The 25,473-nt window shown below is 37.5% G+C and overlaps 1 protein-coding gene across 1 annotated transcript in view; it reads right to left on the bottom strand.

The window, feature by feature from the left end:
- BMP5 (bone morphogenetic protein 5) overlaps positions 1-20,529 on the bottom strand; it is a 61,230-nt gene extending 40,701 nt beyond the window's left edge. The window contains exon 1 of the mRNA XM_009333176.1: positions 19,346-20,529. Within this exon, the coding sequence (XP_009331451.1) occupies positions 19,346-19,829 (484 nt within the window). The 5' untranslated portion in view covers positions 19,830-20,529. The remainder of the gene's footprint in view (positions 1-19,345) is intronic.
- Positions 20,530-25,473: the final 4,944 nt, after the last annotated feature.

Genomic DNA, 25,473 nt, shown 5'->3' with positions numbered 1-25,473 from the left:
ACCAAAGATATGTTGTCATAAGCTGATTTTACAATGTAAGGTCCCAGGTTCCCAACTGGATTCACAAATAGTGAAGCCTCACTAATCAACTTAATGTCACTGTTTAACTACTAAATATACAGGCCAAGGCAAAACAGGGTCTTACAGACCCTGTAACTATAAGGAGCCATTTACACTAATCTCACTGATTTTCACTGTTTGACTCTGAATTCTTTGTATAAGCACTAAGTAAACCAGTCAGTTTTAATCACTTCAAGGTGATAAAGGTTACAGTAAGCTGATACACTACAAACGACACTCGTTTACATCTTGAATATAATGAAATGATAGTTTATCTACAGTGAACACTTGTGGTTATCTGACAAAAACAGGTCAAAGGTTCCAGGCGTTTTCTCCTGAAATTACTCAGTGCTGCCTCAAATGACTGATAATTGAAAGCAGAGGCTGGAAATATCAAATGTGGTAGGTGACAGATAAGCAACAGATTAATGCAAGTACTCTGTTACAGGACACTAAAAGGTCAGAGGCCCTAGGAATTAGCTATTGTGCTACTGTGAAAAGACAGACATCAAATAGCTGTTTACTTCATTCTTGCTCTTCTCTCCAACGTTCAAATTCTAGAAACACATTCTCTCTTCCACGATTAGACTATTTATATTGACTCACTTTTTACAAAATAAGGCAACAAATATTTTGTAGGGTGTGTGGATAGGAGAAAGATGAGATCCTAGAGCAGAACGAAAGATTTAAAAAAAACCCACAACTATGCTAGCTGTAAATATTTTAATGAAATGCATCAGAGAGAAATTAAGAAGCACATTCATCAGAACGTCATTCTCAGTTGAGGTGACCAGATAACAGATTTTAAAAAATATATTTTAAAGCTTTGCAACTTTGTTTAGGCTTTTCACTGTGGAAAATTAACATTAACTTTAGAAACTTAGATTAAGCTTTCCTAAACTGATTATTAAAAAAAAAATTAGCGGACAATGTAAACATTTATCTAAGCACTACTGCTTTAATATGTTTAATCTGTTTTATAAAATGGTAAGAATCCTGATCCAGACTCAGGAAATCTATTTTGAGTTAGACACTGAAATTGATAAAAATAGTCACCTGTCCTTAAAGGATTGTTTCGGACACCAGAGACGGCTGCCTGATACAGTCAGTGGAGAGACACTTCTGTTCGTTAAGGGTCAGCTGTCTTGCACCATCCAGTCAGAAGAACAGAGGAGTTTATCTACGCTTCCCCTTCAGTCATCTGCAGCTCCAGAGAATAGGACTAAGAGATAGCCCTTGCTCAGTCAAAGGACATTTCAATCCCCATCTGCTGCTTTCGATGACCATATCCTAACTGCCAGGATGCTGAGTAGCCCGGCAGTGGGACATCCCGGGCCACTGCCCAGAAGAAGTGCAGGGGTTGGGGTCAAAATGAGAATGAGATAAGTTTTTATTCCCACATCTGATTTTTTTTTTATTCATTTGATATTAGGCATTTACTAGATAATCATTCAGCTGAGTGTTTTAACTACAAAGCTTCAGAGTCATATGCCCATTTTCTTGTTCTCCTTTTAGTACCAAGTCTTCCGCATTTCTTTTTATCCGTTTTCATCAGCAGAGCGAGGGAGGGCTGGTGCCCCCCTGACTATTCTGTAGCCAGTAGTATGGGCAAGTGGGTGGTTTAGGCTTAATAACCCTTCATTTCCCTCCTCATCTCCCTCCCCAGGCTGAGGTAGGAAAATACATTGCACAGGCTTCAGTCATGTCTGTCCATGTGTCTTGGGGATGTTCAGAATTTACCTTCTGATCCGAGATCTTTGGGGAATTCGTCTCTGATCAAAATGGATCAGCTGATACTCAAAGCCCACAGGCAGGCATATAAGCAACCCTTAAGTCAAAAATGTAGGCAGAGGTTGAAAATAGGTGTCCCCAAAAACATTCCACACACATCCTATCTTAAACACAAAACCCACTGGCAGAATCTTAATCCAAATTCTGATCCCCTTCCAACTGAGGCAAAACTATTTCTGTAATCAGTGAGAATTTTGCTTAATTAAGGAGGGCGAGTCTGCAGAAACTTTACTTTTTTTTCACTGCAACAGTTCTGTTTCTTAAGAACTGCTTTATTGCAGTACTGTATATTTGAGTTTCTCTGTATTTATTATTATTAGACTGGTTGTATGTAAAGCAATTATAGTTTTACAGATGTGGTTTTGAAAGAATGATGTAAATTGCTTTTACATAAAATATACTTTCTTATTAAAACACAAAGCAGAAAGCTTGAAAGGTCATATTCTGAAGCAAGTTACACTGCTGTAAATTTAGAGTTATTTCACTAAATTCTTTATTTTCAGTCAGTTACTGACATCAATGAGCACCATTTGGCTATTTTGCTTCACTAAATTAGGGACAGTTTGAAATTGTTTGATGAAATACTGTGCAGTTAGTGGCAGTTTCAATAAATGAAAAATCATCTATTGTTTATTGAACCCAGACTTTTAATGGTAGAATATCCCTTCCATAATTGCACAGAATTACTGAACTGTATGAATTGCAAAGTAATTCAAGTCAAGATAAAGTCAATGAGAAAACCTTCAGTGACTGCAACAGAATCTAGAGCAAGAATGAAAAGGAAAACCATAATTAAAAAAAAATAAAAATAATACATTTCCTGGACTTTTTTCAAGCACATATTGGTTTTCTTTCTTTATCCCTCATAGAAGAAATGCATTTCAATATCCCATACTTTATAAAAAAATAAGTTAGAATATTCATGTATCTTACCCAAGCATTTAGTATTACATCTTTTGGGAATGACCAGGAAAGCACTGTTCTATTATTAAAATTTTAAGTTTTTAATTTTTGTTGCTGTAGTCAATAAGATCTGATAGATTCTTACCAATTAACAAAATATCTATTTGAAAAAGTCAAAATAGTTTGAAACACTAAACTATTATTAAGGTGGAGTTTGAAATCATGTAATTCCTGCTTTCTAATCCCCTCAAAATGTATAAACAATGTATTCAACTTTAGTAAGTGGTAGGCAGCAACTAGGCAAATAATGGAAGTTACAAAAACATGGTAGAATATAAGTGAATATGTAAAAGGATAAATTTCATTTTTTTCATGAATTATTTTAAGAATTAGAGCTCAGTTAATTAAAAGCTTTCAGCATTCACCCTGAGCAGAAAAGAGTTCCCAGGAACCATATAACAGTGCCTGCCAGCAACTTTTATAATCATAGAATCACAGAATCATTAAGGTTGGAAAAGACCTCTAAGATCATTGAGTCCAACTGTCGACCCAACACCACCATGTCCACTAAACCATGTCCCTAAGCGCCTCATCTACACGTCTTTTAAATACCTCCAGAGATGGTGACTCAACCACTTCCCTGGGCAGCCTCTTCCAATGTTTAACTGCTGTTTCAGTAAAGACATTTTTCCTCACGTCCAATCGAAACATCCCCTGGCGCAACTTAAGGCCATTTCCTCTCGTCCTATCGCCAGTTCCTTGGGAGAAGAGACCGACACCCACCTCGCTACAACCTCCTTTCAGGTAGTTGTAGAGAGCAATGAGGTCTCCCCTCAGCCTCCTTTTCTCCAGGCTAAACAACCCCAGTTCCCTCAGCTGCTCCTCAGAAGACTTGTTCTCCAGACCCCTCACCAGCCTCGTTGCCCTTCTCTGGACACACTCCAGCACCTCGACGTCCTTCTCGGCCCAAAACTGAACACAGTATTCGAGGTGCAGCCTCACCAGTGCCAAGTACAGGGGCACAATCACTTCCCTGCTCCTGCTGGCCACACTAGTTCTGATAAGCACAGACCTAAAGAAATGACTCAATCAAAGAGGCATAACTGAGCTCAGCTTTCTCACACGTAATCTCCCAGGTGTTCTGTACACCGTGAAATTACCTATGATGCCTTCTTGTTACTTCACACTGAAATATGGGATAAAATAGATGTTTTAATGAAATTGCTGGTATTCATTCAATAGCCAATGTTTCGTTGAAAAATTCACTGGTAAACGTGTTATTCATTTGGTTTACTCTTCTGTGTATCTTCCAGGTCAAATGCACTTGCTCAACAAGTCAAAACAAGTGCTACGCTGCAGCTGCTCCCATAATAATTAAATGCTGGAAGGCTTTCAGTTGTTGGTACAGAATAAGTGGAAAAGCAACACCCTGCTTTTCTTATGCTGGTTTGATCCTGGCCAATGCAATAGCAGGAATAAGTAACCAGAATAAAGAGATTGAGTTTTGGAAGTGAACAGAATTATGAGAGTCTAAGTCTGGGTATTATCACGATCCTAATATAAAAGATAGTTGACAAAGTGATTCCTCAAAATCTAATTTTTCTTCTGGTTTCAACAGTATAATGCACTGTATCCTTCAACCTCCTGAATGCAAAACTTTCACTCCAGTTGTTCAGCTGTAGCATGAAGCACAACAAAAGATACACGGCATATATGTGCTTTTTAATTCTACTAACAGTGGTAGAATGAATCTCAGCTGAATCTTCTTCCATAAATTTTAAAGTTGAAAGTCCAGCTGGTCACAGCTTCTAGGATTAACAGTAACAGGTCATATTTGGACCTATTTTGTGCTGTCAGTAGTAATGTGTGCCAAAAGAGAGAAGCATCGCAACCAAGGGTCTGGGAGGAGGCAATGAAGAGAAAATCACATGCAGTTTGCTATTTTGAATGTAACAAGTATGGACCCTCTGATTTCTTCATTATTTTAAGTCACACTCTATTATAAAGGCACTCCAATCACAAATACCTATTTTAAAAATGCATATCCACTAGGTTTTTAGTTGTGTTCATTTTCATCAGTGATAAATAAATCTTTACTTGAAAGAATAGAACAGATCGGAGAAAAGATCACCGTATTATATAGTTCTGAGCTAATACATAGATAAATTAGCTAATCCTTACACTGCCATGCCTGAGGTTGTTAATTTTGTCTGCATTTTCAATTATGTCTATTTTGCCTGGGCTTTGGCAAAGCCAGTACATTTTGATACCATCTATCAATAGACTTCCATTTTTTCTCATATTTAATTCCGTTTTTCTCTAATCACAGATCGTCACAAAGAAAACCAACAATTATTCCCAGGTTTCTGACTGTGTGTGAAAGTCAGGATGTCAGATCAACACAACCTCAAGGTTAACAAATGACAGAAAAAAAGATCCCTCTTGGGTGCAGCTGCAACTGAATAGGAACAAAAGTTATACCTCTGGGATCCAATGGTCAGAAAATAGGTGTAAGTTATAACTGTTTTGACACTGTAAAAGTATACAGATGGAACATAACTTCTGAGAAGGGTGAAAGGGCATATATCATCATAGGGCAACTGGCAGGGGAGTAAAAGCTAAACATTAAAGCCCATTCTATCTTCCCACATCTCCTTAGTTCCTGCTCATGTTAACCCTCTGCTCACTTCCATCCAGAGGTGGCAAGTCACTCCACAATTTACCATTCACACATGTCATCTAATAAACTCCATCCATTTCCCACTGTGGAATTTGTCAGAAAAGCTTCCATGGAAGATATGTCTGCATGCCAAACTGGATACAACTGGATCGGCACTATTTTCTGCTTACCATGTTCTCACATCTGAGTATTTTAATATTACCCATACCCATTAACACTGACCAAACGTTCCATAAAAAACAGTCCAGCTGTAACAACGATGAGGAAGGAAACCCTCAAGAACATCTCATTTAGAGAGTAGAAAAGTGCTTTATTATATATAATAAATTAAAAATTATTTTGATATGCTATATTATAGATAGGATATTAAGTACATTTGCAAAAAAAATAGCTGATCACAGGCCATGTGCTTAGCTAGTATCTCAGCATGGCTCAAATGAATTCAGAGTTCCCCAGATTCATACTTTGTGTGCAAAAGTGTATACTGGGCTAATCGCTGTACTAACTGAGTCATCACCTTAAAAATTAAAAATGTAAAGAGATTGGAATTTCATCTTATATAAATTGTTAGCCCTCATTTTGGAGGTTTGCCCTATGCATGCTTGCTACTGACCTACACCAAGGACCCACCTAGGAGAGCCTAAGCAGTGGTGCTGAGAAACAGAGTTATGGGGCCAGAAGCACAGCAGGGACGGGCCCTCCCAGACATTACACCTGGGGTCAAGCAGGAGGAAGATGAGGAGGAAGAGCAGCCAGGAGACTGGGCAGTGGTAGTGGTGAGTGGCACTTTCAGACAGCAGGTTTTAACAGCCAGTTTGGGAGCTGGCTGTGATTTTAACAGCTTGTTATACTGATCCAAACCGCACCCTCTCCTCTGCAGCTCTGGTAGTCTAATCTGATCATGATTTATTCTCGCAAAGAGAGATTATTTCACCCACATATAACCCTGCATATGAAATAAGTCCCCTCAACAAGAAGAAAAAAACACTTGGACTTTTTTTTTCCTGAAAGAAACTTAAATCTTACCAAAGTTAATGAACATTTCAACCCTCTTTCAGGGCAGAAACTCGCTGACTGTTAGTGAATTCAAAGATCTCTGGGGTTGGCCATCCAACGTTACACCTGCACTGCCAGAGGAAAGGAAAAGCAGTCTTCACAAAAAATACTTGTGCTATGAAAGAGCTCAGATTAGCTCCAGGTAACATGACAATAGGTCGTGATCCCTCACAGTAGGTTACTTTGGACAGACTTGGGGAGAGAGAACAGGAGTCTCAAAATGACATAAAAAGCAAGAAAATAATTTCCAAAGTAGAAGGAAAAAGCATGACACTTTGAGCACACAGAACTGTTCATCTAACAATTGTCTGAGCAAGATCATCACTCCACTCCAAAAAAAACCATAGGAATGATTGATGTCAATGTATAAGACAAAAGTAAGATCCCCCTTCTCTGTAAGCACTCTATCACAGAGTCACATAACGGCTGAGGTTGGAAGGGACCTCAGAAGGTCATCTGCTCCACCTCCCTGCTCAGGCAGGGCCACCTAGAGCTGGTTGCCCAGGACCGTGGACAAGCTTGTATCATTCCTGCATTTTCACTGTTATTCCACCCGGGACTGCATTTCTCATATTCCTCACCAAGTTACTTACAAACACAATACCCAGGCTGATTGTAGAGGTATCTGTAGGTGTAACACATCTCTGGAACAGCAAAGATGATCTCCTGAAGCTCGTATTGTATGTTATAATACTGGCTTCTCTCCACTCCTAATAGTTGAGCTGATGATGTGTCTCAGACAAAATTTGGGTATCTTTCTGAGCAGAGGGTAAGAATGAGCAGGGAGTGGGAACCTGGCCACTAACATAGTGCTTTTATTTCAAATGCAATCTTTTTGGTAAAATACCATTAAGAATATTTGGCATGCATTTTACAGCATCTGATCAGCCTTTGCCTTTGCAGATGTTTGCGCTAAACCTTTGTTTCTACTAGGGCTAGAAGTGACTACTGCCCTAATCTTTGGTGATAGGCCTGGTTTTCTTTTTCGAGTAATTTAGAACCATCTGTTGCCCATCCCCAAAACTGGAAGCACCACAATGTCTTCTTTTGGGGGCTTGCTTTCATTCCCATTTTGATGAGAGCACTCTCCCTACCTGCGGACAAGCTGAAGCAGCATGGTTTAATGGAGTCCACAGTAAATCTCATTGACTCAAGGTGATATAACGTTAATAAAATAGCTTCATTCCTGTACAGCAGCAGATGGTAACATAAACACAGGATGAACAGGTCATAACTTGTTCATGGGAGCTGTGCCCATGGAGCCAATATTTCAGTTCACACATGTGCCTGTTTCATTGATTCGAGTCCTGTGATGAACCCCTTTTACATTAGGTCTCTCCTGTACACACACACGTGCTAGTAAGCACACCCTTTGTATTTTTCCATTTCTAAGGAATACATACGAAAATGGAGAAAGCAAAACACAACTGCTGGGAAACCAAAATGGACAATATATTGCTAATCTTAATGACATTACTCCCTCCATTCTGATCCAGTGAATTGCAACATGAACTCGATCTCCTTGGCACTCACTCCATAGCATAAACTGTATCTGGATTTTCCATTACCATATAAATATATATATATAAAATGTACATACATTTTATAAAATATTATTTAAAATATATTTACTTAAATTAAAAATTATATACATATAAAAATTCATCTCCTTGTAAATGTGATCTTATTATGATATACAGCCTCAGTAAACATTATTATTAATTCAATATTTTAAGAAGTGATTAAAAAAATATTACTTTTTGAAGACCCATAGTCGATAGCTATAAGATTACTTTAATAAAGGAACACACCAAGGAAACAAAGAAAAGAAATAACTTTATTCTGAAATAATAACTAATTTTAAACTACTTTGATTACCAATACTATATGGTGTCACATTACACGTACCTCTCAAAATTCTGAAAAATAGACCAGCCCTCCTTGAAAGTCAGCATATTTAATTGTATGATTTCAGGTATACTTACTATTGCTTAACATGAAAGAGGATTTAAACATTATGATCTCTTGAATACTTTACTATGATATTCAGCAATTGTTGTGTTTTATTTTTAATCGTATAAGCTTGTAACTTAAATTAACATGTAAAAAATATTTAACTATGTAAATGCAATTTTTTGTAGTTGAACTGGAGGTTTAACCTTTGCTACCTGAAAGACTTAGTACAGACTTTTAGCTTTCACAACAATACTGTTCAGTTCACGGTGATAATCATGGGCAGTACTGTGTCAGCCGAGAGTCTCACAGCACAGCACTAAGTAACTTGTCTTTTTTTGTCTAGAATATGACTCATACTGGATGATAAACCATTTACAATAATGCCATAATTATGTGTAGTTTACTACTACAGACAATTAATTCTTCATGGCACTTCATTCTCCAATAAGTCTAATTATCAGTGTTATAATAAAATAAAATTGAAAGTGTATTCTTTGCCTTGTGATCCTTGAAGTCTTAGGACTACATTTTCACTTGGTATTAATCGTTTTATAGCTTCTATTCCTGTTTGTCTTCATTCATTTTAGGACATCAAGTTTACTGCAAACTTATAAATCAAGTTTGGGGAAAGTGAGCTATGGAACAACAACAATAGAATAAGCTTATATATATATCTATATCTCATCTTTAGTGAGAAGAGAAGCAATATGGTCAACCCCATGTGTTTCAAAAGCCATCAGCTATATGAAAAGCATTATAAAATAAGAAGTGTTTGAAGTTGCTTTCTGAGCCTTTAGAATTCCCATTTTCAAGAACTGCATCTGTTTCTGGATGTTGATTTGTTTCCATTTTTGTTTTTCTGCAACTACAGGGGATAATTGCTGCTCTTTAATGAAACCTTAGATGTTCCCATAAATCGTCAATGCGCAGAAAATCTCATAGCAAATATTATACAAGTCTCAAAAAGCTCGTGGGAACTGGCAATTCTAGGGAAGCATAAGGAACTCTGAAGTTTTGGAAAACCACAGAGAGATCACTTGTGGCAACAGAGGCTTGTCTCTTTTATATCATCGTATGTGAACTTCAGCCTTTGCAGTACTGTTAGGCCTCTCACTCCTTGGAGTGATCTCTTTGGAGAAAACTCCAAGCTGAGAATCAGAGAGGAGAAACCCTTCTCAGAACAAAGAAAATTGTGCGATTTTATTCTCAGAAGTACCAAGGATCCTAAATGGAAAAAGAACAGTTTAAGGATTCAATTTTGCAATATCAACTGGACAAGGCACAGCTCTTATTGACCTAACTATGAGATTACTCAGCACCTCATACCACTGAATTCTGTTGCTGTTTTAGTCTTCAGCTCTTTGGAGCAGATCCATAAACTCTCCTCCTTATTTCAAAATGTTACAACAGGATGTAATTAAGTACAATTAACAAGGAGGTCAAACGGTCATCTGATAAACACTGGCCTAAACAGAGAGCTTGAAAGGTCAGGGCTGCTAAAGCCACATAGTATTGATGAGAAAGATTATTATGATTTAAGGGGGAAAAAATCCCAATGACTAAAACTGAAGAGATTTACATGCTTTCTATATTCCATACACAAAGCCATGCACACAGACTGATATGCATGCACACATGCCTCAGAGAGGCAGAAATCTGTATTCTGAGAACAAGCGAGCTAAAGTAGCCACACGTCCTCTCTCCATTGCACCGGATCTCAAATCTCAGTTTTGGTGCTTTAATTCCAGTGTTTCTTTTTCTTTTTCATTATTTTGTAAAACTGTCTGTTTTAAGAACAGTAAATAGACTTGTTGTCTTTATAGAAGGCCGTTTTTTTAGCCCTTTCTAAAATAACGCTTGAGATCACCATGAGGGAACGCAAGGTGTTGCAAGGCTCTTAGGAGTGAGGTATTTTACACAGCGAGTAAAAAGACGCTTCACAAGAAGAAAGCTATTCCAGTACTCTGCAACGTCAAAGAACGAGAGTGCACAGAAGTGAAAATGAACACAGAAGTATTTGCCCATCCTAATTTTATGGATTGGAAAACAGAGGCACACTGCTTTTATTCTCTATTTGAGACTCTTCAGGTTTTTCCTATATATAGCTGCTCAGACATTTCACTCTCCGACTTTCAGATTTAGGCTAGGCTGGGGACAGGACAGACTCCCTGCAAAACATTGCACACATTTCATGTACGAGCCAGCAAAGTAACCTGGTCAGGAGTAGCAGATTAACCTTCGGGATCACTAGCATGTTATGACTTGTAGTTATTGACTGATACCCCAGCTGAGGTAACCTTGGGAACAACCTCCCCAAAGCTGTGTTCCTGCTGGATCTCAGCCATCTCAGCCATAAATCACCACAAAGACTACAGCTGTCATGGGATTGTACGCTGGGCTTGCTCTTGCTCCCATGGCTTTATCATCCACACTACTGTTCGCCCACTCTTGATTTCTCAGCTAACGTTTTTGCAAAGCATACCACTAGAATCCCACGGCTTCAGGCACCAGGTGCCATCAGATGCCGTCTGCCCGCTGCTCCAAAATTAGACTCACAAATCATTCAGTGTCCCTGCTCTTTCCTCTTCTGTAGTCTAGGTTTGCCAGGACAGAATTTAACACCTCTATCTCCAAAACTGATGTCATCCATATTGTAGAAGTCCAACACAGTATCTTTTTGAAATTATTTTGCAGTACCTTATAGTTGAATACCCCACCTATATTTCCCCCCCACTTTTAAAAAAGGGATGTTTTAAATGGATATGCCTAGACAAATTGTTATTAATTTATAATAATTACTCTGGATTATGGGTATAGCTTTTCCAGATAATATGAATGTAGCTTCATTAATTTGGCTACAGTCAAACACATGAGAATTAGAACAAAAATAATTTCATTTAATAGACACAGTCTACAAAGGGATAGAATCACAAAATCATTGAGGTTGGAAAAGACCCTTAGGTTCTCATGGGGTCAGAATGGGTAATGTTGTTAAGTCAGATAAAGATAAACCTAACAGAAATTTCAGCTATGCAAATTCTTACCTCCTCCTTATTCCCCTCCAGAGTTAGGTGGAATTTTGCTTCTGTAAAGCCACTGGTTGTTAGCTATGGATATATATCGTGTACCAGTGCTAGCTGTCCTGATTAGTTTTCTAGGCTCTGACTCATTAATAATGGTTGTCTTAGATTGCCCTGAATTACAGTGGGAAAAAAAGTAAAGCCACGTTCTGGCAAGGTACCACACATGCTGTTGTGTTGTATAATAGCGGTCAATAAAGCCAAGTTCTCGATCTATTGCACCGGAGCAGTTGCTCAGAAAGAGTTGGGAACTAAACCTTTAGATTCACCTTTTGGAGCATCTCTCAATAATAGTGGGAAGTTTCTGAGTGGAGAGCTGAGCTGTAAAACCTCTCCTTTTCTACTTGTTTTACAGTCACTTTTTGTATAGAAACAAATTCATAATTCAGTACAAAACACAAACCAGCTCCTGCTTGGTGTACCCCACCCACAAACTTAAATAATGTAGTTGTCAGGGTTGACAAGTTCTGCCTGCTGTAGCATTTCTGTGTTTTATAGGAAATTTTAACCAGGGGTGTTATTTTAAGAGATGAGCAAATGGGGAAACCCCATGGCCTAGCCAATAAAATATGAACTTTAGGTGCCATGGAGCACTCATAAATATGACTCAGAACAAGGGGATTCATTGTTTCTCCCAACCCCTTTTAGCTGCTCATCTGATCTCAACCTCTCTGTGTGCGTCATGACAGCCCCCATCCTTTAACCTGCGGTTTTTAAAAGCTAGCTTCTACGTTATTTATGGCTGCAAATGTTAGTAGCCCGTCTGTGTACTCCCTGCACACACATACTGAAGGGTGGGAGGAGCTGCATTTTATTTTGCAAGGACGAAAAGTTTTGCCCGGGGAGCCAAGTGCCTGGGGAGGTTGAGCCACGAGGGATTGAGAAGAAAAGTGCTCCTTCCACCTGCAAGGCTTACTAGCAGAAGAAACCCATACCTGGACTCATTTTCTCTTTTATTTGCACATTATCTATCTTTATCATGTTCTTTGCCCTTTCTCTGTCTGCATGCACCTTCTTCTCCCTACCATGATGAACTTCCCTCCACTTTTGTAACTCTACCGGCATAGGAAATGCTCTCAGTGCTACAACATCATGCTCCATGTGAGGCACAGAGGAGCAGGACTAACTCTCCCAGTAATACCAGTTCCTGCAGAGGCTATTCCTCTGTTGTGAATCTTTCCCATGCCCAGCAGGTCAGTGTCCAGCCCTGCACATTGGCCGTTGCCTACTGAGAAGAAGAGGGCTGTCCTCCCTGTAAAGCTTGGCCTGTGCTTTGCCATTTTTCTCTCATGCCTGCTCTCATTCCTTCCCTCTCCATCTCCTGAGCTGCCGCCTAGTCTCACCACTTCTCGGCCTTTAATCCCTTCTGCAGCCAAATGCCACTGACATAAAATTAAAGTTCAGTGACCCTGCCTAGACGGCGGGGGTTAGAGACAAGGGAAAGGACAAGTAGGAGAGGATGGGGAAAAGTGTGGGAAATAATTATAAAGTCTGGTAGCAGCCAGAGCTCTCCTGAAGCCCTGGGGAGCCTTTCTTTAGCTGGAGGCTGCAATTGGCACTTCATAAACTGTTCATTCTCAGCTATGTGGAAACACCAGACGACACCTAGAATGATCAGACTGTAATCAATCAATTTTCTGCAAAACTCTATTAGTTTGTGGGCCTATGAAAGCAAGCTGAAAGGAACCGCTGTGGCTAAAAAGAGAAGAAAAAGGAACTGCCTGTGTCGTAATTACCTCCATAACTCAGGCAGTAAGTAGGCAGGTAGCCATGGTAAAATTCTTTGCATAATTTAACATTCAGAGAAAATAATAACAGGAGCAATAAGTGTGGGAGATCACGTATGTGCCAAAGTTGTCCTGTTATCTAAGCAAACAACCCGGGGTTTAGGAAGAGAACCAAGAGGCTCTCCATCCACTCCATGGCAGGCGGATTCCTCCCCTAAAACCCTCCACACAGAGGCGTCTCCACAAGCCTCCCTCTTTCTCTTTCATGGCTAGCCAGAGTCACTCCAAGATTGTGTTTTCCTGGGAAAATATGTACTGTACAATACATACAATCCCCACAACCGCACCCAAAGTCTGTGTTTAGTCTGGAAAGGAGCACTTTCTAAAGAAGAAGCGGAACTGGGTCAGCCATTCTTCCCAATGGGAAAAATATTAATAATAATATGTATTTATATACATCCATACATATATATAACTTTTCACCATGCACGTCTAACCATCTGCTAAATCAGTTTCTCTTCAGTTATCTGCAATTTCTTTCAAATCTGTCGGCAAGGAAAGTCAGACAGTTTTATACCCCAGTTAATGGAGAGCTTGACATTTTTTTGGCTGGGTAGATACAATAATTTACTTGGATTTAAAGTGTTAACTTTGGCAAAAAAATTAATTGACAGTTATAAAAACATTGTTTTGTTAGATGATATTTATGGATCACACACAAACCTATTCTGAGGTAGAGCTATATAGTTCATAAGGTTCATGTAACATGAGAGATTTCAAAGGAAATATAAAATATTTCAATATAAAACAACAAATGTAGTGTAATTCCAAAAAGGGATATGGAGAATATTGCTTGCTCAAAATCAAAAACAATCCCCAACAACCTGCTCTGTCATCACACAAAAATTGGTTAAAATCTGCCTAATGAATTGTAAGGATTGGGTGAGGATTTGGGGGGAATGTCAACCCATGGGTAAAGTCCTTTTGTTCTAGAAATAAACAAACCTATTTTGCAAAAAGCTGTCTTAATATTTAATTTGACCACAGAAAATTATTTCATCATTAACAGTTATTTCTAATGCGTGATTGCGTACCTAGGTCACAACAAATTAGTTCAGCTTACTGATGGGGTGACGAGAATTTTATATAAGGGAAAAAAACCTTAGGATTTCAAGATGCCAAGTGAGGTCTACTTTGAGTGAAGATTAAATGAGACCTGCTTGATCTAATTTGCTTTAAATTTTATGTAAAAGAGTGAAAAATGTCATCTTACTGACTTTGGATTGCCATTCAAAAAAACTTCACAAATGTTTTCTCATTTTTTCTCAGTATTGATCCAATTCCACAATTAAAGACATGGGGTCTATTTGTTATTTAACAAGTTTTATCTCTGTAATAACATCCCTCTGTTGAAGGCAAGATAATAGCACTATTTCCGTCACTTCAGCTAAGGCTGTGTCAATATTTTCATTAGAAGCCTGCATTTTACGGACTAAAACTGTACCACAGCCAAGGAAATTCACGTAAGGTTAAAATTAAGACAGCAACATCTGAAATCCAGCGGAAAAGAAAGAAAGAAAGTGTGCTCATTCCTAAGCTTTGAGGAGAGAAGTTAATGATCCTGAGGCCTTTTTGCATGTATCCTTCAGACCCAGCTCCCCTTCCACAGCTCCTGGCATTTTATAGCTTAGCACTCCATATCCCTCACTGATGATATGTTAGCTGTGAGTGGAAGGCTGTAGAAACTGAATTAGTTTAATTTAAGAAACTAGCTACTATATAAACTCAAGGTCTGATTGCAGTTAGGAATCCTTTCTTTTTCATGTGTAACGAAAATGTATTTGTACAGGTACTCGGTGTGGATTGATGTACTGTAGGTTTCTCAAAGTAGTTGTATAAAAGTTGTTCTCTGCCATGTTAGCATTCTCCGATGAACACAATGGGCTGTAAATCTTGTGAATTTATGTATTTGTTTAGTGGCTCAGGTTTTAAAGAAGAACATAATCTTCAAGACGGGGACAAACTTGGGGTAGAGAAGCTGGAGAAATATGAACAGTCCTCTGTGCCTCAAACAGGAAAAAATTCCTTTGATTTCAGCATCTGATTTAAGAACTGATCTCAGCATGTGTGGTTTGAGGATTATTATAATTAAGATTGCAGAATCACATTGTGAGTGAAGAAGGAAAGTTGTCTTTCTGGGGTGTATCAGTTACTTTAAAAATGTCCATAATATTGTATCCTTCTTTAAATTAGCATGTGTAGGTCAGGGTCACAAATTTTATAGTGATTTTCACATTTGAGTTTTTGAAATTAATTTTATAAGCTAAGAAAGAAAACATAACAGAAAATCACAAAAGTTGTATATATTTATCCCGTCTTATAGAAAGTTCATATCAATTCATAGGAAAAAATGGAGAAAGAAAACAGTTACTTAGCAAATGAAGCAATCTATTTAGAGGAAAATTTACAGGTGTGTTGTAAACATATGAAAATACAGACCATTTGAATTGCATGAGAAGAACACTTAAGTACAGTGGATTTAATGATCACTTTTATGCTAATGGAAAATTCAATTCTTTAAATCTTTAAATGTAGTTTAGAAAAGTGCTGCTGTTTCTCCAAGCCTCAGTCATGTACATATTTTTTATTCAATCCCCCTCTTTTGGTGAGAGGTGAAGAGTGGGAACACTAACATTTATCTTAACAAAGTCCTTCCCTAACTAAATTTTGAGTGAGCAGAAAAGTGAGTAGGACTACATGAGTATTATTTTTCTGTTCTCTGAGGAACAGGGTATCCTATATATGTCATTTTGGGAGACCAGCCAAAAAGAAGATGCCAGAACTCTAAACAGTCAGGGCTTTGCAACAATATAATAAAATATAACAACAGGATAAAAAAATACCCAGCGAGGAAAACAAAGTCCTGAACTTGTAGGTGATATAATCAGATCTTTGAAAACCCCAGTGTATTTAGTGGAGGATTTATTCTTTGACTGCTGGACCAACCCCAGTTAACTCTTCTGTTACACTCATCAATATTTTATGGAGAGCTGCCAACGCACAGAGTCTTATACAAAATACAGGACAAGACATAGTCTCTGTCTTGTCGTATCTTTCAAGAAAGAAAGGGGTGGAAATTCTGGTATAAATTCCAGTATAAAGAGCAGGTGTTTACAATTTTAACTTCAGGAGAAGTAAATGCAATCTTGCTTTTCTCCTTGGTTGCTTGACAGAATTATAATTGCAGTTCCCTTGATGATTATTTTTCAAATTTGTTTTTGAAAGTGAGGTATTTGCAACTCTGACAGGTTGATTTTTGTCAAAATTAGCATATAAGTTTCAATTTTTATTCTTTAATATAAAATTATTTGTCCTTGTCTATTTTTTTACTTTACTTTTTAATCTTATTCAGCCTTTTCGATTCCTATCCAACATCTCAGCTACATATTTCTTGTTTTAATATATATGTCTTACATTGTTATAACTGGCTACAACTATATACAAAAGTTTCAATTTAAAATATCATGATGATTAATAAAGCTTTATAATTACACCTTATGTAATTAATGGTGTGCAAGTATGAACATGGTAAATACTATTTCCAGAGCAGATTAATTTGATGAAAGTTGACTGAGGCTTCAAATCTAAAACCAGTTGAGTTATGACTGTGCTGCATCAGCATTTATTGATTTTAAGGTACAGTGTTAGCATTCACTTATCACTGCATATTTTTCCCCATTGTACATTAAGAGAGCTTGCCCTCATCTGTCATGATCTTATACTGCATAAATCATATAAAATGGTTACCTGTTTCCATGATTTATTTCATTTTTATGTTAATTATACTGAAACATAGGATTGTTTAATAAAAATGTTGAAGCTAATCTATATTGGTCATCAATATTTCTTATGCATGTTACATGGTGGAATGTGTGATAAACCACAATATCCAACATGTATGGAAGGGCATTTAAAGTGAATTAGGATTTAGACTCACTTAGAGCTGAGACACATTTTAATTTTACAGAGGCCAAACAAAACCTGGTATTTACACAGTATTTTTTTGTAAGTTAGTGGTGTCTATTAATCATAATCACTAGAAAAATAAAGCATCTCACCCCCAGTTCTCACAGTTTAGAAACGTAAGATATGCTTTAGCTTCTCAAAATTACTTTCTTAAGGCAACACTGGCTTCCCAACAAAATGAGACAAATATTAGAAACTCCTCAGTCAAGGTAAGACACCCAGTGGAAACTTGCGTTCTTCCAGAGAGGATTTTTGTCCAGGGAAGCGCAGCAGGATCAGGCTAGGACATATCTGACACTGAGCCTTCAAAGACTTCTACTCATGCACTGCAAGAAGTCCTCTTTGAATCAAAGACGTTTCGTGAAATCAAAGGCTAGGTCCCATGTAAATAGTCCTCAGGGCCATTGATGAAGTGGTCTGCCACATATTTACTGAGGGTATTGCTCAGGACACACGATGAAATTTTTTTGCAGGATCGGGGCCTTGACTAACGCTTAGGAGATCAGAGCATTTCCTATTTTCCTTTATAACATTGCCATTTTAAATTCAGCTGACTCCAGATACTCTGGGTAAATCGAGGCATACAATGATAACTTAAAAGTAATACACGGATAATATGTAACTCTTTCTTAAGGATGAGGAACACATTTTCAAAAAACAGAGTTTTCATTTTTTTCTAGTCTGTTATTTCAGGAGCAAGAGCAACAAGCAAATGTATTTAGAGTTGTGGACGTATGTTACTCTTAAGGAAAAAGATCTCAGAGTTGAACACCTCCTGATCTGCCAAATAATTAATGAATAGTAATTTTATTATTACAACAACTAAACTCTAGGGTGTCATTTTCCTAGAAATTCGAGTTGTTGAAGATTTTAGTGTTTGGAAACATTTTTAATCCTGCAGCAAGGATTAACGACCTAGTAGACATAAAAGGTACAGAATGTGTTTGATAATCTGAAGGTATTTCGGAACATGTGCCGTTGTTTAAAAAGTTTCCACAGAAAGTATTCTGGAAAGCAAGAGTTCATCAGATTTTGTACCAGCTTATTGAGAAACTTCAAGTTTTCAATTAAATCTCTTGCTATTCAGATCAAATGAGAAGGGCTTTTTTTTAGCCAGCTTTATGAGTCCTGCAGCATTTATAATACTTACAAAAGTAGTAAATACATTTCGTGAATTATTTGCAGCTTTCTTAATGAGATTTAAGTTGCCTTCTATTAAAGAAATCTGTAACTGCTTTTTCAACCACAACATAACTGGTAAGCTTGTTTATTATGCTCAGAAGCCAATATAATTTAGTTTTATCATTTTTTGTGTCTGAATTGATATAATTTTCAAAAACATTCTTTGCTTGCATGTTTCTGGTGTTTAATACTCTACTTGTTATTTAATTTATTTATGACACAGAAAATAAGAACCATTGCAGACACTGAGCACCATGGCAGTATAATAAAACACAGTCTGTGGTTATTAAATAGAAATAACAAAGAAACAGCAACAGATTATTTAAAATCCAGCCATCCAGCTGAAAAGATAATAAAACTCTGACTCTTACCAACAGAAAAAAAAAACCTAAACAACCTAAGAAATCTTTTTTTTTTCTTTTTTTCGGAAATGACTTAACTTTTCCCTTTTCATAACATTCTAGGCTTTAAAATATTAACAACTGATGTTTGTTCATGTCTAAGCTTTAAGCAAAACAGTGAGGGAAATAACCGAGCAATAGGCATAAGTGTTTGATTTTTTGAGATTTAAAAAAAAAAAAAGGAGTTAGTTGGCCTAAGGCTAGAATTTTCATTACATCAATGAAAGAAAGAAAACAGAAGCCAGCAGAGGGAAGTTATAGAAACTGACTTTATATAAACACTGAGAAAAATCTTTTTCCATGGCCACCTACAACGTAGCTACTTTACCATCAGTACGACTTTTCTTTTACCAGTGGCACAGCAGCCTGGGCCCAATCCTGCCGTTTTAGAACAGGTTACGGTCCGGCCGAGAGGTTTGCCCCTCGCAAGATAAGGCTAACAATTTGTCAAAGAGAGCAGAAACAAAAAAATTTTCCACGTACCTAAATTGACAAAGCTCATGACCATGTCAGCATCATTCAGAAAGTTGGTGTCGTGCAGGCTGGCTAAGGGAGGATTCTGTGTGGTCAGGGGGGTCATGCGAGATAATTGTATTCTCCGCGAATATCCATTTGGAGAGGCAGGGTATCCTTTCCGTATCCCTCTGCTCTCCCCTGCCACTGATCCCTTTAGTGAATACTCCAGCTCCTCAGTATCCTCTTCATTTGTCATGGCATTATACAGGTCCAGCATGAAGAGGGGTGCAGAAGAAGCCTGCTTTCCTGGTGAAAATGGTCTGGGTCTGTGAGGTAAACCCAGGATAGAGAGAATCTCTCTCTGAATCTCCCTTCTCTCATGGTTCCGCAGCCTCCTGTAAATAAAACTCGAATGGACATGATTGTCTCCTAAACCTCCCTGTGCGTGACCCACCAGAACCCAGCAATTCCAGAGCAAGCCCACGAAAGCTTTGAACGGAGTTAGGTTCATCTTTGAAAAGAAAAAGAACAAGGAAAAAAAAAATTTAAAAAAATCTTTTCTCCTACTTGTTCTGAGTTCCTATGAGGTCTGCTTTCCCAGTGGCTGAAAAACAAAATTTACCTATTCTTCATGTCAATGTCATCTCTAAACGTAACATCTTTGGTGCTTTCTCTCCCCCCACCCTGTTTAAATATTATGGAATGTGTCAGGTTGCAGTTATTTCTAAGAAAGCTGAAATTCAGACTTCCAATTTTCCACTGTTGTTATCGTTTTTTCTGCATTTATGGAGCAGAAGACCAGTATTTTGTCAGCTGACCTAGGCATTCCTATATAAACCTTAGATAACCGGGTCTTTGGTGGGGAGCTGTATTAGCAAGAGCTGTTCTTCTGACACATTGTAGTTCCCAGAGTTATCTTCCCTCGTTATTCTGAGTTCTTCGTACACCTTGCGCTCTTCCCAAGATAAAATCCTGAGTCACAGATTTGTCTTGATCTGTACCTTGGTGGTGTAACACATATTTGTCCAGCAGCCTGGTGATAACTTTAACATCTTTTGAATCGCTTGAGTGTAAAGTTATTCTAAAGCATGTACTAATCAAATTAATGTGTTGCCATGAATTTACTTGCAAAAAAAACCTTCTGTAAATCCATTCAACCCTTTTCAGCTTCTGAACTGTTATTTCCAACTCTAGCAGGCACAAATATAACAGCTCTCTTCAAGAGAGATCTAAAGACTAATGTAAGCACAACCCTGCTGGGAAAGAAGAGGCTTCTCATTGTAATTTGAAACGGGTATAGCAAAAAAGTCCTTAACCCTTCTCTTGCCAGACAGAGCTTTAAACCTCTCCCCCCCCAATTTACAGTAATATACCTAATTTGGGTTATCGGCTGGTTTTTTCCTAACGGCTTGCAGAATCAATTTTAACTTTAACAATTTCAGGATATATAGATCGCTAAAGGCATGGCGTAAAGTGGAAGCTCTTGTGAATCTCCTTATGAGTCTCTAGTTTAGCAAACTTGAATAGGAAACTCTCATAACAGACTAAAATAGCATCTCATTGATTCAAGAAATGTTTATACTTTAGGTGAGTTTAGCAAACAAAAGTGACCTTTTTAATAAACTCTGTAGGAAATTTTGTCAGTGAGGCTTGATTCACTCTTTTCTAAAAATGTCGGGAATGCAATTTGAATGAAAACAAATTTATTCAGCAAGTGAGATTTCAAGTTGTGCATAGCCAATGGCGTAATTATGGTTATAGTAACAACTTTCATAAACTGTAATTTGCAATGATAATTTATTCAAAGTACATTTTGACTCATAAATCACTATACTACATTTCCCAGTAAATATCAAAAGCTAAGATTTAATCCCACAACCTACTATTAACTGGAGAAAGAAACAGTTTAACTGAAGAAATAAGAAATATGAAATAGATTTTAAAGCTGCTGCCCATGAAGTTAAAGTTCCGCTTAGAATTTTATGACAGCCAGCAACTGGTGTTTTCTTCTCACTAAAACAAAATCGCAGTGTTAAATTTCATATTGCTCAGATTATTGGTGGTCATTTTCCCCACTCCTATAATTTGCCTTCGGTCTTGAGGAGACTTTCCTTTGATGAAGGGGAGAAAAGGAGGACAAAAAAAGGTTAATACATGACGTTGAGGAAAAAAACAGGTATATAAAATGCATCCCGTCGGGTTTTCCCTTACATGACTAGCACCTACTCAGCAAATCACATAGTTCTTGAGTAAACTTGGGAGTGTGACAGCAAGTAAAGTCACACCCTAAGAAGCCAGGAACAATTTATCTAGTATATTAAGCACAAACGAGCTTTTCTCATATATTGTGAGTCCTAGTCTATATTTACAGTCTAGTCCAGCTATCATTAAAATATAGCTGATTCTCGCTCGTAAATCAGCACACGTAATAGACAATGCTTCTACTAAGGAAGGATTTATCTCATAGTAGACCTGCTGAATTAACACTAAAATTAATTATGAAGCTATTTAGCAAAAGTCCTGTTCCCAGCAGAAGAGCAGTCAAAATCAGAGTATGCTTTCTTTCCTCATTGTGGTTTTCCATCAAAATCCATTTGTTATAAGAAATGTATTATTTCCTGTTTTTGTTTGGCTTTCGCTTGTCCCTCTCAGACAGTTGTAATGATACATGAGACTTTACCATACATATGTCTTTTCTGAATTTGGCCATCGCGTATCCTGCAACAAGGTTTATTTCTCTTTTCCAGCAATATATTTCCTTTTTTTCCCCTAAGTATTCATAAAAGCCAGTGGATTGATTGCGCAGAGGATTTAAGTCCTCAGCCTATCAGTACGTCCAGCAACAGAAACTTCCTATATTATCCCACTAGAGTGTCTGGAGTCTTTTCCCACTTAAAAAGCCAAAAATGCCCTCGAGTTTGAGGATGCTTTTGTGTTGTAAACATTTTTTCCAGACAGAAACTGAGTAAGAAAACATATAAACTAGTAATCGTATGTTTGATGAAAACAGCTCCTGTTATTTTCAGACAGAGACACAACCAAACATGTAACCTAAATACAAAGGATTTATTTTACATTAAGCTACCCTACACTGAGACACCAAATGTCCTTGACTATAACATGAAAATAAAAATAAAAATAGTTTTTATTAATATAAACACAACGTCCTTTTGTAATAAACCTTTGTCCCATAATCAATCGTTGTTAACATGGATACCTCATACATGGGAGATATAGCCCACTCTAAAAATGAAAACCTTTGCTAAAGAAATGAAAGGTATCTGTAATAGCTGATAGGTCCCATTTCATATCTCCAATATGAATCAATTTACTTCTAAAGAAAAAATACCACATACAATTTCAGCATGTCAAGATATTTTATTTGATAATATATAAAAATGGATTGGCACAGATATCTGGATGTACTTTAGGTTAGGGTTCAGTTTCAAAGTCGCCTTTGATCTAGGTTTCAAGTTTTGCAACAAAAAATTATTCCGAGCTGTTTGCATAATATTGAAACTTAAAAGAAAAGCTATGTTCACGCCATTTTTAGATGCACTCAAATCTAAATAACAGTTGAGGCCAGTGTAAAGTATTGACCCAAAATCAAAACCAGGGATTTGAACGCGATGTCCCAGAGATTCCAGTTTTACCCCATGTCTAAAACTGAAATTTTGAAATGCAAAACCTACACACAGATAGACCTTCTTTCTTCCCCAGATGCTCAACCTGGAAGCAACATAAGAAATCACCTGACCAGCCCTTAACCTGTCCTTTAAAACAAAAAGGAAAACTAAAGTGACTCCAAAAGTGAGGTCCCATTAGGGATAGATATCTGATAGAGGAGGAGGTAACCAGCGGAGCACCTGGACAGCAGGGTCTCAGAGCACTGTGCAGGCACCCCTGGCAGCACAAGATAGGAAGCAGCTGCATGAATTTCTTAAACACTGTGGCATATATGTACAAGATGAGTGAATTCAGAGCTCATTACGTTTGTACTAACCTAAACAATGTTAGAGCAAATATCATAAGGGAAGTAATGAAACCCGGCAATCCAGCTCTCACCAGTCTCGGATTCCAATGGATAATAACACTGCAACAGTGAAAAAATTTATAACTACCCAGCAGGTCACTGCAATCATTCAGGGTGCAATTGGTTTTATGGGCAGTGACCACTACTCAAAAATATATAAAATCATATATATTTTTGAGTAGTGGTCATTGCCCATAAAAATGGATGGCTACTGAATTCAGAATCCCTCTGGGTTCTCAATATCACATAAAGTGAGAGTCATTTCCCACAGCAATGGTTCTCTGTAACTGTCTGACAAAATACACTAAAATGCAGACCCTCTCCAAGATGGTTGTGGTCTAAATCTGAAACCTACGCATACACGCTGAATGATTCTGCTGGCTCTTTCCGTCTTAATGACCAGCTAAATTTGGCATTCAGATCAATATTATGCATAAACAGATGATCCAGCATTAAAAATGTGTAAGCCTGTCCTTGTTATCTCTCTGCAAGGCTATTGCTGCAAAAGGTACATGGGGAAAGACTTTTATGAAAAGGTTTCATGGAAGCAAGAAAATCATTAGGGGTTAAAACTACAGATTCCCCAGCCAAAAGAAAGCAAGTCATCTGGACTCTTCCTGGGACAGAAACGTTACGCAGACACCATAGTCAGGCATACCTGTTGCATTACCTGTACCCGAGTCAGGTTTACAATGGTACGGACTGCATGAGGTGTACATATGAGCCTTCGGACATAAGTATGCATATGTTCATATGTTCCAGATGTCCAATCAACAAAACATGTATGATATCTTTCACTCAGTTTTTTTTTTTTATTTTATTGAGTTTGATGTTGTATGAAAGTTGCATTCTTATCCTGCAAATATAAGAAAGAAACACAAATGTACTTTTCTGTATCAATGAAAGAAATATCTCCTAATGCAAAGGGAATTCCATTTGTAATGGACACAGTGTGAAAATTGGTAGAATTAGCTGCAGAAATTGGCAGTTGAGACATAAATTGAGTATGATATTTGTAAATGTTGCATACCAATATAAACCCCTTTTATTCCAAATAATCTCACAGTGTTTGCTAATTGATAGCAGGAATCATTTCAGATGCAGAAACACTACCATTTTTGGAACAGAAAAATTGTTCAATGTTATTACTTTGTTTAACTTTGTATCAGGACAGAAAGATAGCTGTCCTGAACCACAAAGATAGCTGTGCTCTTCGACCATGGGGGAATTTTAGGATAACCACTGGGGTTTTACCCGACATCTATATGCTTTACATGTATTCCTGGGGATCGTTAAGCATTATATATAGAGAGAACTTCCATTCTATGCAGCGGGCAGAGGAATGCATTGCAAAATAATACTTGCTATGTGGAAGTGTTCAATACTTAGATTATAGTGCTATTTATTCAGTTACCAACCGGTTTCCTGTAGCAAAGGAGTTTTTCATCCAGGATATCAAAAGCTCAGGCAAAATCACAAATCAGCCTAGGAGGTAAGTCATCAAGCATTTTATAGATGGCATTTAATAGAACACTTTGTTTAAAATTTACAGAAAGACCTCCAGCTTTAAGTATAATCATCTGTGAAGTTTGTTCTATTCATAGTACATGTACAATGTTGTAAAGCTATCAGCACAGAATAGTCTGTAGCATTACAAATATATTCTTCTTTAACATTAAGAAAATGGAGAAAAATCATTTTGTAATCTGCTGAAGTCTTTTTTTAAAACTTATTGTGCTCAAGGACTGGGAAAAAAGAGAAAAACTTGTTTCGCACATCCTCTTCAGAATATGTGAACTGCAAAATATAGAATTAATAATATGATCCAACATCAGAGTGCTGTCATTTGCGTAATTTACAAACCCAAAGAGCTCCCAGAAATCCCCTTTGGTTTACAATAAGCCTCTAATTAGTTTAAAAAAAAAAAAAAGGGAAAAAGAAAAAAAGGAACTGCACTGAGGCAAATATAAAACACTTGGGCAAGACCAACATTCGTAAGTAGCAAAGCATAGCACTTTTTAAGAAGATTATTCTTGGCTCAGCTTGTAGAAGGGTTTTAATTGTGCCCCAGCTGCAGACTGGTACCTGCTGGTCTTATCGTTCTCCGGCTGCAGCACAGCCA

Source organism: Pygoscelis adeliae, unplaced genomic scaffold (assembly GCF_000699105.1).
Source record: "Pygoscelis adeliae isolate BGI_AS28 unplaced genomic scaffold, ASM69910v1 Scaffold57, whole genome shotgun sequence".
Classification (NCBI taxonomy): domain Eukaryota; kingdom Metazoa; phylum Chordata; class Aves; order Sphenisciformes; family Spheniscidae; genus Pygoscelis; species Pygoscelis adeliae.
This window is presented reverse-complemented; position numbering and strand designations above follow the sequence as displayed.